General features: G+C 60.6%; 1 protein-coding gene across 5 annotated transcripts in view; it reads right to left on the minus strand.

Moving 5' to 3' along the window:
- Positions 1 to 1,637: 1,637 nt before the first annotated feature.
- HS6ST1 (heparan sulfate 6-O-sulfotransferase 1) overlaps positions 1,638 to 13,779 on the minus strand; it is a 43,838-nt gene continuing 31,696 nt past the window's right edge. Inside the window, exons 2-3 of one of the 5 annotated variants that reach the window (XR_014245996.1) lie at positions 4,633 to 5,598; positions 1,638 to 2,235 (exon numbers count right to left, since the gene is read on the minus strand). Coding sequence is in view for 1 of the 5 variants with exons in the window: in XM_082396909.1 (XP_082253035.1) it covers positions 4,890 to 5,598 (709 nt within the window). In the remaining 4 variants the exon portion in view is untranslated. Of the gene's footprint in view, positions 5,599 to 13,779 lie in introns of all 5 variants that reach the window. The other 4 variants (XR_014245997.1, XR_014245998.1, XR_014245999.1 and 1 more) reach the window with 4 other exon arrangements.

Genomic DNA, 13,779 nt, shown 5'->3' on the forward strand with positions numbered 1-13,779 from the left:
CTCTTGGATGGGTGATGGCCCCCAGGGATCTCCCGTGCTCTGGGCTGGGGGCATGCTGTGTCCCTGCCAAGGGCACCTGCCTGGGTGGGTGGGCAAGTCGGGACTGCCTTCCCTAGGAGGGAGCTGGCGTGGAGCACTGAGGGGTCCCGAGCTCGCCTGAAGGTTGGGGCTGAGGATCCAGGGAAGGCATGCAGGTGGCAGGCCCGCCCCCTGGGGCACGGCTGGTGCGAAGAGGAAACAGCAGGGGATGCAGGGGTGGGAGGCTGGGCTTCGGGGCAGCTGGTGGGGGAAGAGGAGGTGGGGTGGCGGGGAGAGACCAAGGAGAAGCAAGGTCAGGCGGGAGGGGCGGGGGGGTCAGAAGGGGTGGAGGGGCTGACAGGCTGGGCCGACGCAGGGGAGGCCGCAGCCAGTGCAGAAGACTCCGAAGTGACCCTCAGCTTTAAACAGGAGAAGGCGGGCGAAACCCCTCATTTTTGGGGGAGGTGTTTTCACACACTGGCTCTGCGGGGCTGAACGGAGCCACTGCAGCGGGAGGACACATTCCCCCTGGGTTTGCTGAGCGGGGAGCAGGCTGAGGCCCCACGTGTGATGTCCAGGAGGGGCTGAGGCTGGGTCTGCACGGGGCGCCCGCTCCCCATCCCTGCAAGGCTCCGCTCCGAAAAGAGAGAGGACGCTTCCTCACAGACCCGGAGGGTCAAGAGCACACTGGGCGGGGAATCTCTGGTGACTAGGAAGTGGCCACCTCCGCCCCCGGGCACGGCGTGGCCCCGGCTGTGACTGCCCTTCCTCCTCTCTGCGGGCAGGGGATGGGGAGGGATGGGGAGGGATGGGGAGGAGGCCTGGATGCAGGAGCATCCAGATCGAGACCGTGGGAAGAGGAGGAAGAGACCCTCACACCTTAGGGTCTGAACACAGCCTTTCCAGAGTCTTGTGTGCAACAGCACCCACTGGTGGAAATGCAGGGGCCGGTACCCGAGGCCCCCGGCCCTCCACTTGTCCAGCAACGGCCAGCCCTACCCGCAAGCACAACAGATCCGTTCCCATGAAGAAAAAGCAGTGAGACCCGTGATCACATCAGGACCCAGACATCAAGTAAGGGCCTCCCTCCCCGTCCCGTGGGACAGAGGACCACCTCATCTGCGCAGCATTTACCCCCCAAACCTTTAACTGAATCCGACCGTGAGAAAACACACGCGGGCCTTGAGACAACCGGCCTATACTAAAATGCCAACGCTAAGACAGACGAAGGAAAGGGGCGGGTGGGGCTCTGTCTAGCTAAAGGACACAGTAGAGGCGTGACAGCTGAGTGCCGCAAGTGTCACAGGAACATTCTGAGGACACTGTACGGACCATTGGAAAATTTGGATGCGGACCGTACATCAGCTAATATTATCTTTTGTTAAATTTCAGGAATATGATAATGGTTTTGTGTGTGTGTGTGTATGTGGCAGAATGTCATTCCTAGGAGGTACATGCTGAAGTATTTTGAAGTATTCTGGGGACTGCAACTTCCAATGTTTCAGAAAAATGTGCGTGTGTCCACATGCACGTGTGTGATGCGTGTGCGCAGAGACAGAAAACGAGTGGGAGTGCAGGATAACAAAACGTGACACATGTTAATCCAGGGGAATCTCAGCTAAGGGTTTATGGTGCCCACGACCTACTCTTTCAACCTGTCATTTGCAATGTTTCAAAATTTGCAATGTTTCAAAATTTGCAATGTTTCAAAATTAAAGTTGAGGGGAAGGAGGCTCAGAAAGTCAGCACACGCTGTCTGCATTGTTCTGTCTTCCCTTAAGCGGGCCTCATCTTTTCAAGTCCTATAATTAATGACTGGTAAGTTATTCTTTTTTTGGTCACGCCGCGCGGCTTGTGGGATCTTAGTTCCCTGACCAGGGATGGATTCTGGGCCCTCGGCAGTGAAAGCGCCGAGTCCTAGCCGCTGGACCGCCAGGGAAGTCCCCAAGTTATTCTTTGCGGTGATGACAGTCACATTTCTTACTTTCGCAAAGCAAGGCTGAGTGACACAGTGTGTTAACTCCTCTCTCGCTGGGCCACCGCCTGCTCCTGAGGGAAGCCCGTCTGCTCCTGTGTGATTCCTGCGAGCTCACAGATGCTCATTTCGAAAATCAAACCGGGACGGCGCCACGCCAGGCGCGTTGCTATGTGACCACAGACCACACACACCAGCGTTCCTTTTCAGGGTTTATTTCATCTGCTAACATTCATCTTGACCTAGACAAAAACAATTAGATGATTATGACTTGTGTTTCCATCATCAACTCATTTTTTTGTATGAGTCACCAAAAGGTTTCTTCTCAACACTTTTTTTTTTTTTTAATAAGAAGCTATAAATAAATAAAGCTTTAAACGCTCCTGGGTTCAAGTTAAACTCTTCCAGTTCCCAAAACGTTCACAGACTCATTGTTTGGACAGTTCTCTCGTCCCTCACGCCTCCTCCAAGAGAGGCCACCGGAGGCCGGGGGTGGTGGGAGCGGGGAGCTGTCTGCTCACGGCATGTCTGCTCCTGTCCCTCGGCCCTGGGAAGAGCCCTGGGGAGGCCATTCCTTCCCTGGAGCCCCAGCCCGTGGTGCTGGAGGAGATGCTGCAGGCTCAAGAAGCCTTTACCTCAGAGCAGGCGTCCTGAGCCGGCAGTGCTGGACGGGAGACCCGAGTGGCCGAGGAGCACTGCCAGCCGGTGCTGTCACTGGCACCCCTGCCTGGATGCTGGCCGGAGCCAGGACCTCCTTCCAGATGCAGTGAAGAAACCGAGGAGACCGTGTGACTTGGGACAACGGGCCATGAGTTAAAACACTCCATTATGTACAAAACACATCCTGCACTCAGGTCCACACCCCCAGGAGCGCACCTTGGGGAGGGCTGCTTGAGCCAGGCCACTGGCCGGGTGCCCGGGGGGGCTCACACAGAACGGCCTTCCTCCCGGTGGGAGGCCACAGCAAGCCCCTAGCGTCGCAGGTGCTCGTGCGAGACCCCAGAGCTCTCGTGAACGTGTCCCACCCTCCTCCCTGGAGCACGCCCGCCCCAGATGAGTATCGGAGCAGACCCCCATGCTGACCTTCACACCCCTTTAAAAGAGCCACCTGAGCGCTCACCTCCGCAGCACGACGTGTCCGCTCTCGGGGGCCTGCTGACTGCGCTGTCCTTGGACTGCAGGGTGAAGTGGCCAGCGCAGGCAGCTGGAAGGGGGGGCCCTCAGGCCAGACAAGCAGAGACTACAGCTGCTGGCTCCTGGGTAGCCTCCTCATGCGACAACACCCCAACCCTTCCGGTGCTTACGGAAGGGTCTCGGCTCCCACCCCCTCATTCCACAGGAGGGCAGCTAGGCTGGCCAAGGGGAACCTGGGGCAGGGAACCCTGGCAGAATCTGCCCAGGAGGCTGCCGGGGGCCCGGGGCCCTCACCACCCTCCTTGAGTCGGGCCTGCAGCCGCCGGGCACGCGTGCTTCCTCTCCTGGGGAGACGGGGTGCCCTTCCACCTCGGGCGTGGGGCTCACACTCAGCTCCCCAGAACCAGGTCTCGGGTCTCATGTCGGGGGGTGCACGTCCAGAGGCGACGCTGGCCTGGCCTCCTCGAGCACAGGAGGGACGGGCGTGGGGCAAGTGTCTACAATGGACTGAACATGGCTTCTCCAATCTGCAGGGCTGCGGGGAACAGGCCTGACCAGCTGGTAGGGGCAAGGGCGCAGGAAAACGCGGGGAGAGCCCAGGGTCGGGGGGCTGTGTGTCTGGGTACTAGGGGAGCCACCCAGAGCTGTTTCTTCCAATCCTGGAGGAGAATCTGAAAGCCCGAGTACCCTTTCCTGGCTGTCCTGAACCACCATGGCCCCAAAGTATGGCTTGTGGGCAGTGGCTGTGGTCTGCAGCGTTCCAGCCAACGGAGGCTTGGCTGAAGTTTATACACGGGGCTGTGGGGGGAACGGGTCTAAGTCCCACCTAAATGTCCAAGTCATGGGCTTGGGGCTGGGGGCAGCCCACTAACAAAGCCCAGAGGGTCAGAAAGGACAATGCGGGCAGGGAGAGCTCTTGATTTCTGTCCCCCTTCCTGTCTGAGCTGGTCTGGCTGGGAGGTCTGCCTGGACCCAGGTGGAAGCATCCTCACCTACGGCCTTCCTACTCCTGGGATGCCCTCCGCCCATGCAAGGGGGCAGTGCAGCATGGGGCCCATCTCCCCACAGCGCCCCTCGGTCTGGGGACTGAGGAAAACGGGGTGGGGGACCCCAGGTGATGTGCTTTGATCTCTTGACCCGAAGCATGAAGCCACACTGTGGGTTTTGACCTTGGGCTAGAGAGGGGATTGGGCTTCCCAGGGGCTGGACTAGAGTCTTCTTGGCTTCAGACGGGGTGGGCCCTGACCCTGAAGATGGGTGAGCTGGGAGCTCCATTCCTGAGTCTACCTCAGAGGGCTGCCATGTCTCCACGCAGGCCTTGGGGCCAGGGGTTCCCTGGAGGCTGAGCTACCTGCAGGGGGTGGGGTGGGGGAGGCAGCGGGTGTGTGCCTGGTGGGCGTGACCACACACCTGGCCTGGCAGGTCCACCTTCCACTGCACTGGATTTTTCTAGTCTTCAAACCTGTGGCCGTTGTGACCATGAGGACGGGAGAGCGGGGACATACCTGCTCCCAGCCCTGCAGGCCTGGTCGGGGGGGTCCTCCAAGCACCCTTCCCTCTGACCCAGAGGGTTCCCACGTTGATTTCTCAGAGCCCCGGCCTGGGAGGGTGGGAAGAACTGACCCACCAGGCCCACCCCTTCCCCTCCCTCAACCGTTTGTCCGTCTTCTGGCGAGCAGACGGGGGTCCTCTTCCCACGGAGTTCTGGGGGCCGTGTGTGTCGGTCAGTCTGTCTGGTCCCACCTGCCCCCGCTGGCCGCCACTACCACTTCTCGATGATGTGGCTCATGTAGTCCTCGGTGGGCACGCGGCCGGGCTCCTCAGTGTCCCCCCGCGGCGGCGCCTCCTTGGCCCGGTGCAGCAGGCGCTCCTCGCGGCTCCGGAGGCGCTGCTGCCGGCGCTCCAGCTGCCGCCTGTACTGGTAGCGCTGCTGGAAGAGGTCCCTGGCGTAGTCGTAGAGCTGCATGTCCAGGTCGTTGAGCTCCTCGATGCGCCGGATGGTGTCCTCGCCCACCTCCACGCCGCCCGCCCGCGTGCTGTTGTACTGCATGAAGGGACGGATGAACTTGAGGTTGAACGTCCGCTCGAACAGGTACTGCGTCTTGCGCTGGAACTCGGTCAGGCCGAAGAAGGCCATGCCCCGCAGGTTCTTCTTGGCGCTGTCCAGCAGCAGCTGGGCCCGCTTGCCCTCGGGGATGAAGGACAGGTTGTAGCAGCCCACCAGGCTCAGGTCGGCCAGCATGCGCACCTGGCGGTTGCTGGCCAGGTTGTAGGGGCAGTCCATGAACTCCTGCAGTGTGCAGCCCGACCAGTCGGTGCCCTCGTAGCAGGGCGGCAGCTCCTCGGGCGTGGGCGTGCGCCCGTCGCACATGTGCAGCGATGTCTTCCACGTGGCCCCCCGCTGCACGTGCCGCCACTCGCTCAGGTAGCGGGACACGGGGTCTCGCAGCAGGGTGATGTAGTAGAACTTCCTGCAACGAGACGGGAGCGGGGGGGAGGTGAGGCCGGGGCGCCAGGCAGGGATGGGGCACGCAGGGACCACTGGGGGGTGAAGGAGGCCCTGAGTCGGATGGCTCTGCTCAGCGTCTATGCTATGGGACCCCCGGGGAGTGGCTTCACCTCTGAGATCAGCCATCACATCTCAGGTCTTCAAAGGGCCACTGCTGAATGAGAAACCCAGGTGTGAGATGTGATGTAACCTGCAAAGGTCTCAGGCCACCACCACAATGCCGAGTGTGACCGCTGCAGTCTCCTGCAGGGCCCAGCCCTGGTGCCCTCCTGAACCCTGGCCCAGGGTCTCCTCTGGGGCCCTCCCCCGAGCCCCAGGCGTGCCCTCCTGCCTGCTCGCACCTTGGGAGGGACAACCTGACTTTGCCCTGCAGGGGGTGGAGGAGAGTGGCCCCAGAGTCCACACCACCTGGAACCAGATGTTTACAGAGCTGTCACAGTGGCAGGCTTGGTGCAGCCCAAGGGGCCACTGAGAAGTCACTCAGTCCCAGGCTGCACGGCAGGTCTGGGTCAGGGCCTCCCGCTGGGCCCACTCCACCCCAAGCTCCTGCAGAGGTCCAGTGGGGGAGGGGCACCAGGAGACCACCCAGCCCCCGGGGTGAGCCGTAACTCATAATGTTTATCGTCTCCCAGGAACTGTTCCAACCCCCAAGGAGCTGGGCACCATGCCACCTCCTCACGCTGTGGGTAAGGGGCACCCATCCGTACCATGGGAGAGCTGACTCAAGGAGGGCTGTGCCCCCTTCTCCCCGCTCCCTCGGGGTGAGAGGCAGCCGGGATGATTCAGTTCCCTGCAGGGTGTGCTGTGATGATCGGCCCCAGTGCCAGGAACTGTGACGGGCCTGGTGGGTGTGGGTCGCCCCAGGGGGGGGTTGCGGCTCTTCTCGGAGCCCCACCTCCAGGGCTGGCAGAGCAGCTGCCTGAGCAGGTGGGGCAGGTCCCAGGCCAAGGGGAACCAGGGCCTGGGGCGAGCAGCCTAGAGTGTCCTCGGAAGTGGGCAGCAGGAGCCCACTGGGTCGCACACACCACTCCTGGGGGGATCCCTCCCCCCTTCCCCAGCCCTTGCCCGATGGCAACATGGAAGCTGCACCCACACTGCCCCCTCCTCACAGAGGCCCAACAAGAGCAGCCCTCACACTGCCCTCTGGGAAGCCACGGGGGCACAAGACACCTCGCAGGGTCTGGCAGTGCCCTGATCTGACCGCATCTCCCAGGGGGCAAGGGGGCCCTGGGGTGTGGGCATGATAACTAGCAAGGGCGAAGGTGACGGGGTACCACTGGGGGTCACCCCAGCCTAAGGGGGGGCCCATTCAGAAAACCGCAGGAACGGCAGACAGCGGCAGAAGGCCCGGGCAGAGGGCACCCAGGGGGCTGGGGGAGGGAGTCCGCAGGGAGGAGAGAGCAGGACGGGCATCCTGACTCCTGAGCCCTCCGCGAAGCCGGGGTTCTCCCGTTTGTGCCTCGGGCCCCGTCAGCTCTCACACGCCCTGCCCCAGCCCAGGTGCTGACAGCGCGCTCCTGGCCTCTGCAGGCGGCTCACGTCCCAGCCCCTGGGGTGGGGTCGGGGTGGCTGGCAGCCCCAATGTGACCCCCTCCCCCCAGCTCCTGTGGAACGTGCCCTGGTGGCTCTGGCTGCCCCTGGGAGAAGAACAAAGGCCCACCTGTGCCCTCCCAGCTCCTCTCTGACCACTGGGACCGCGCCCCCCCTTGCTGGCTCCCAAGAAGACACCCCAGGGCCTTTGCACGAACTGTGTCCTCCCTCTATTTCATCAGCTGACTCTGACTCATACCCTAGACCTCAGCCAGAGCCACTTCCCAGGGAAGCCTCGTCCTGCAGACACGGCTCTCTCTTGGGCTTCTGTCACAGTGGTAGCTTTCCACTGAGCTCTCAGCTCACCCCGTGGTAGGGAGGGGGCGGCGGGGAGCTGGTTCCTGTGTGTGCCCTAAGCAGGGCCATGGTGCCCCCCTGGGGACAAGACTGGGAGGGGCCAGATGGTCCAAGACAGAAGGTGCCTCGGGGCAGGCCCCTCACACGGCACCTTCAGCCCCCGGCGGAGGAAATCAAGCCTTGAGAGGTTAGGCAGCTACCTGGAGGCCCCCAGTGGCTTCAGCACTGGGGTAGGGTGGGCGGCCCCGCTCTGCAGACCCTGGTTAGGGGGACTGGGACCGGTGACAAAGACCTTCAGTGTAGCCAGGGCGAGGAGGTCAGCTCATCCCAGGGCCAGCCTTCTAGAGACCTAGTATATGACATTTATAAGCCCTGACCACGACAACTGCTTCTAAAGAGGCCACGACAGACAGGCAGACACAGAGATACACCTAGAAACACACGTGGGCAAACACAGTGCTGCGTGCAGGCTGCTGGCACACACCGCGTCCACCGCTGAGCCCGGCTGGTCCCGTGTCCTGTCCTCGGCCCTCCCCACCCCGTGTGCACACGGGCTGGCCAGCGCGGTGGAGTCTCCTGGACACAGAAAACCAGAGTACGACGTGTCAACGGACAAAGATTTGTCTACGTGGCCCCATCGAAGCCACTCGGGGTTCAACCTGGTTGCAAGGTGACCTCTGAGGGCAAGAACTCACGGTGCACAGCGGGGCACCAGCGCCCGCCCCAGCGTCTGCGTCCCCGCAGGCCTCTGCAGTCACGTAGGCCTGGAGTCCTGCGTCAGCACTTGCCACCGCCCGCCACGAGGGCAGGCTTGGAGAAGTCCAGCTGTCCCCCAGACCCTCACAGATCTCAGTGCACCCTTGAGAGGGGGACGGGGCCGCTCGCCCTCCTGCGGCGTGCTGGAGCCAGAGCCGACTGAGCCCCGAGGCCCCGGGCTCACGCTGACCCCCACGGCTCCCCTGCGCACCACACAGGTGCTGAGCGCGGCGGCCTTGCTCCCGGCTGCGTCCCCGGACGCCGGCCTGGCTGCACAGGAGCAGGGCCTCGCCCACGGTGACCGGGGCGGGCGGTGCTAGGATGGGGCGTGCCGAGCCTTCTCTGTTCAGGACGGTGCCAGGCCCTGGGCCCCCGATTCTGTCCTCCCAACACGGCCTGTGGTGGAGACTAAGGGTCCAGGCAGACCCTAGACCCTGTGCGCGGGGCCAGCCGCCCCTGGTCGCTGCCCAGCCCCCGCGCCGTTCCTGACTGGACGGCACGGGAGCCCCTGTGGGCGCGCACTCCTGTACTTGCTTGGCCTCAGGAGCGCATACGCCTGACCCCCCACCTCCGCGTCCCGGTCCACCCCGGCCCTTGCTTGCTCTGCTGTCGTGACACAGCAGGCACCCGTGGCCACAGGCCTGTGCCCTGGCCACCCTCTGTTCAGCACTCCTGCTCCCGTCTCACTCGCTCTGCCCTCCCTTGCCCGTTAGGCACATCAGCAGACAGGGCAGCTTTACCGGCTACTGAAGGGGGAGCGAGGGCACTGATCAAAAGTGAGCAGAGGGCAGGTGTGGCGGGGGCAGAAGACCCCCCAGACGACCGACCGTCCACGTCCAGGCAGCTCCCTGCCCAGGACGAAACCAGATGTGTGTTCTCTGGAGGCGCTCATGGCTCAGAGACACGAGGAACTGGGCAGGGGGCCAAACAACGGCCTGCACGCTCATGGGGGACCCAGCCCCTGCCCCAGCCGCACCCCAGAGAAAACTGCAGGGTTTCTGCCCCAGAGCGAAGTTCCCCCTGCACTCACATCTGGGGTCCCCCACAAACAGGGGGCCTTCTGCCTCTCACCCTCCAGCAGGATCTGCCCATCCAGGCCGTCCAACTGCTAACCAGCAAGGGTTCCAGAAGGAGGACAGAGAGGACATGGCGGAGGAGATGATAAAAGAAACAATGAGGAGTCAAGCACCTAATTCATTTCGCGTGAAATGGCTCGCCCACTGCCCAGCAAAGGAACGTGGAGACTAGACCCAGGATTACAGACATGACCCAGGAAGCGCGTGGACAGAAAACCAGGACACGTAAAGAGTGGGACTCAACTTCTCTATGGAACACCATACGCTAAGAATCGATGGAGCGATGGCTTCAAAATGCTGACGGGAAATAGACCAACTGTATCTCATACCCAGCCAAGCTTCACACCCGTGAAGGCTTGGGAAATTTATTTTCTGTGAATCCTGCTCTAGGAAGATACTGGAGTATGTATCTCATATAGTAGATGAGAGAAAAAAAAAAGTGTGGGACACAGGAGCTCGAACCCAGGAGAGATCCCAGATGTCCACGGGGCATCCCGCTGGGTCTGCCAGGAGCAGAGGGACAGGGCTTCCAGAAAAAGGGGCACAGACAGATTACCTGACAAAACACAGCACTGGTGGGAAAAACGAATGGTAGGTACATGGCAGATCTTCGGAATCACCTGGAAAAAACTGAGTCTCTGAAGATGGAAGACAAAGCAAGTAAAAAGTAGGGCAATCGTTAATTCTAGGGAAAACGAAGTTACATAAAAAAAAAAAAATGAAGTATGCTACTAGGCTCAGAAGAAAACAGTGGTTTTAGAGACATCATGATATAAACAGCGGTAAGTGATTGAATAAAAACTTGAGCTTTAACTCTCCTTGGAGAATGGGTGGGGTGTGGAGAAGGATAAGGGCATAAGAACACTTCATCTGTCAAAACAGAAAGTACACAGATAGCATTTAAATCAGTGAAATAGCACTATACACGACTCAGAAACACGGAAGTCAATACATGAAGACTACCAAAAAGAGCTGCAAGAGGGTCTTTGGGGAAGCCGGAAAGGAAAAGGAGATCTGTTGGTTTTTATCATAAACCGCTTGGAGCTATTTGTCTTTAAGCATGTGTGCATTCTTGTAACTAAAAACACTAAAACAATGTGGAAACTGGCTTAAAAAAAAACATACGGAGAGACGCTTCCCTTCATTAGTCATCGAGGGAACAGCACACTCAGCCACAACGTGATACCCACTGGAGCAGCAAAACAAAGTGGGGCAAGGCCAACTTGTGACAGATGCTTACTGGGACAGCTGTTGCGGAGTGACTTCACGGGAAGGCGGAAGGCGCACACACACTCACCCCGTGACCCTCACCCCCCCCCCCCCCCCGAGTCCTCTCCTAGGCACACATCCTGGGGAAGCCTCGTCCACGCGCCCTGGGAGGTGTGGACAAGACACTCTGCTGGTGACAGCCCCAAACATCCGCCGCAGAGGCATGCGTACACAAACGGGGTGTATTCTTCCAACAGAACGCTGCTCAGCAACAAACAGGAACAAACTACAGCTACTCACGGCAACTCGGGTAAACGTGATGAGTAAGACGTTGCAGAAAGAATGCAAATTAAGAAAATGTATCAGAGTGCAACAATATGGTTTATCAAGTTTCTAAAAATAAAACCAAAGAAAATGCTATTTAGTGGTACGTACGTATGTACTGAAAACAGTGAAAAGAAAAAGGTGATGAGGTGATACACAGGAGCCCTCCAGTCAGAGCTTAGCCTTGGCGTCTTGCGGGGTGGCGGCGGGGGCGGCAGGGACCGCGCTAGTCCGTGGCGGCGTCCATGGCACTGATCACGCCCTTGTGCTTAAGGCAGGAGCGAGGGTGCAGGTGTGCATCCTGTGCTTTATTCCCTAGGTACGTTCACGCAACTTCTTCTGTATTTCCCAAACACGTGTGATCAGGAAAGCAGTTTTAAAACCAAGGTTCTCCAGGGCAGCCTGCGAGGCCCCTGCTGGCCTTGCAGGTGGACAGCATTCCTGCCAAACCTGGAGCCTCAGTTCCTCAAAGCGTCTGGTTTCCCCTCCCACCTCTGTGCCAGCCAATTCCAGGTGTCTGCAGCCCTTTCCTTACCCCTGACCCCTTCCTACATGCCAATGTGAGTAGGGAGAGGCTCCACGGGGGAGGGGAGGACCCCTTGGGGGCATCACCTCTGGGGACCGTGAGGGTGGCCAGTCTTCTGGGTCAGTCGGGGCCGCCCTGTGGCTTGTGAACTAACCACATGATAGCGAGTCAGCTGCTCCTGCCTCCGGGAAGGAACCACAGCTCCTCCGGAGCTGGAGCGCCCAGCTGATGGCCGGCTTCCCATCCAGGAGGGCCTTGGGGTGCAAACAGGGCCAGCAAACAGTGCGCCCCGCCCCCTGGGGCTCCCCTTTCCTGCTGCCAATCCCAACGCGGGAGACCAGGGACCCTGTTTAGTGACTTGTCGGCAAGTTATGCTCTGTCAGGGTGGGAGGCTTCTGGCACCTTCTGCAAGCACAGCCCTAACCCACATCCTGGCCTAAGTGGGAGCCCATTGCACCCCAACTTCCAGGGCAGGTCTCCGTGGAGCAGGGCTGCCCGCTACGTCCCCGGACGGACCCAGGGAGCGGCGCAGACACGCCCCGGCCCAGACCATCCTGCCTGTGAGTTGGGGGCAGGATTCACAGCGCTGTCACCCTAGCGGGGCACACACTGGGACCGGAGGGGTGACAAGGAGGCCCTGCTCACACCTCTTCCCCTGAAGCTTCCACCACTGGCTGCTCACCACCATCTAGCCAGCCAGCCGGCACCCCACACGGTCCACTGCTGGCGGCAGGAAGTGGCATGAGGTCGTCCCTCTGCAGCCGTGTGCAAGGTCCCTCGGGCCGCCACCATGTGCCATCCCTCTCCCCAGGGTCTTCACCCACCCTCTCACCCCAATGCGGGCAAGCCCTTGGAAGGCAGGCCTGTGTACCGGGGACACCGCAGTGCCCTGCTCAGCGTGGAGAAAGCCCACAGCATCCAGGGCCGCGGACGCACAGCAAAGGACATAAACCAGCAATGCCCACAGGGCCCTGACAACGGCACCAGTGGCCACAGCCAACAGGCTTGCGACGTGCCAGGCAGAGCCCGGGACCCAGGCACTTCTCCCCTTTCACAGAGGATAAGCCCAGGCTCAGAGGCGGGCAGGGCTCTTAGAGCGCTCTGGGCTGGGTGGGGCGGAACCAACAAGGGCAGTAGGAGGTGATGAATGGCACCGCTCACCAACCGGGCAGGTCAGGAAGGCTTCTCAGAGACGGTGGGGACACAGCCCTTCGTGACCTGAGAAGGGGGCAGTGCAGGCTTGAGGTGCAGGCGGGGCCGGACAGAGAAGGGTCTTGTTCATTTACAGGAAAACAAGCTCCGATGGGAAGTGGCACAGAGTGCAAAATTCACATGGATTCAAAGACAGAACATAGGACTTCAAAGAAACTTCATGCCGTGAAACAATTCTAGCCTGCCCGGTCTACAACCACTCCCAAGAGCCCACGTGTGAACCGACCGCGTCATGCTTCCTTGCATTTAATTATGCTCTGTTTAATGTTTTCTGCGACCGTGGCTGTTCTGACATTTTTGTGTGCCCTGGTTCGGTGCATCCCACAATCGTGTACATCCTAGTGAACAAGGAATGTGTTTTGTTCTTGGGTGCAAACACTGCTGTCAGGGAGCGGCCTGCTCTAAAGTTTTAAGAGTCTGAGTTCTCACGGGACCAGCAGCCAGGAAGCCCTGCTTTATTGATGACAAACACTCAGACGGCCTCTGGGAAAATTCTGCAAGGTGCAGCTCTGCACTCCTTCCTTGGAAGGTGACAGCTGCGAGGTGGCTGAGTGGCAGGGGCTGGGGGGCCTGCCCTGCCGCAGGGCTGGGATCAGGGAGAGGGCCCTTCTCACTGTCCTCAGAAGCCCCTCCCCCTCCTGCCTGCTGTTGTGGGCATCGGGCGAGTCGGAGGCCACAGTCCCGACTGGGAGGTCCGCTCTGTATCCCGCGGACTTTATCAGTGATGAGGAAACCGGGCTCGCAGAGGCGGGCGGCTGATGCAAGCCTCGGAAGCAGAAACGGCCCCTCCCCTCCCTCGGTCACACCCATGGCTGGAGGAGCTTCCCTCTTCTGCCCCAAACCCCACTCCTGACCCTCCTCCTGGGAGCCGGGAGCCCGGAGCCCAGAGCCGGGGTGGGTGCACAATTCTGTGGCTGGGTGAGGGGCTGGATCAGCAATTACGCTTCCAGAAGGAGTCTGCTCTAAAGAGCAGGGCTGAGATGTGGCAAGTCTGCTGCAGGATGCTGGTGGCACGCCGGCCATTACAGGAGACACGGACGCAGAAGTCAGTGGCATACACACACGGCAGACGGTCCTGCAGCCAAGGGCGCAGATGGTCGCAAGCCTGCTGGTGCACAGAAGGGCCTGTGCCTGCCGGTGCGGAGACAGAAGG

Source organism: Balaenoptera borealis (assembly GCF_965194805.1).
Source record: "Balaenoptera borealis genome assembly, chromosome: 6".
Classification (NCBI taxonomy): domain Eukaryota; kingdom Metazoa; phylum Chordata; class Mammalia; order Artiodactyla; family Balaenopteridae; genus Balaenoptera; species Balaenoptera borealis.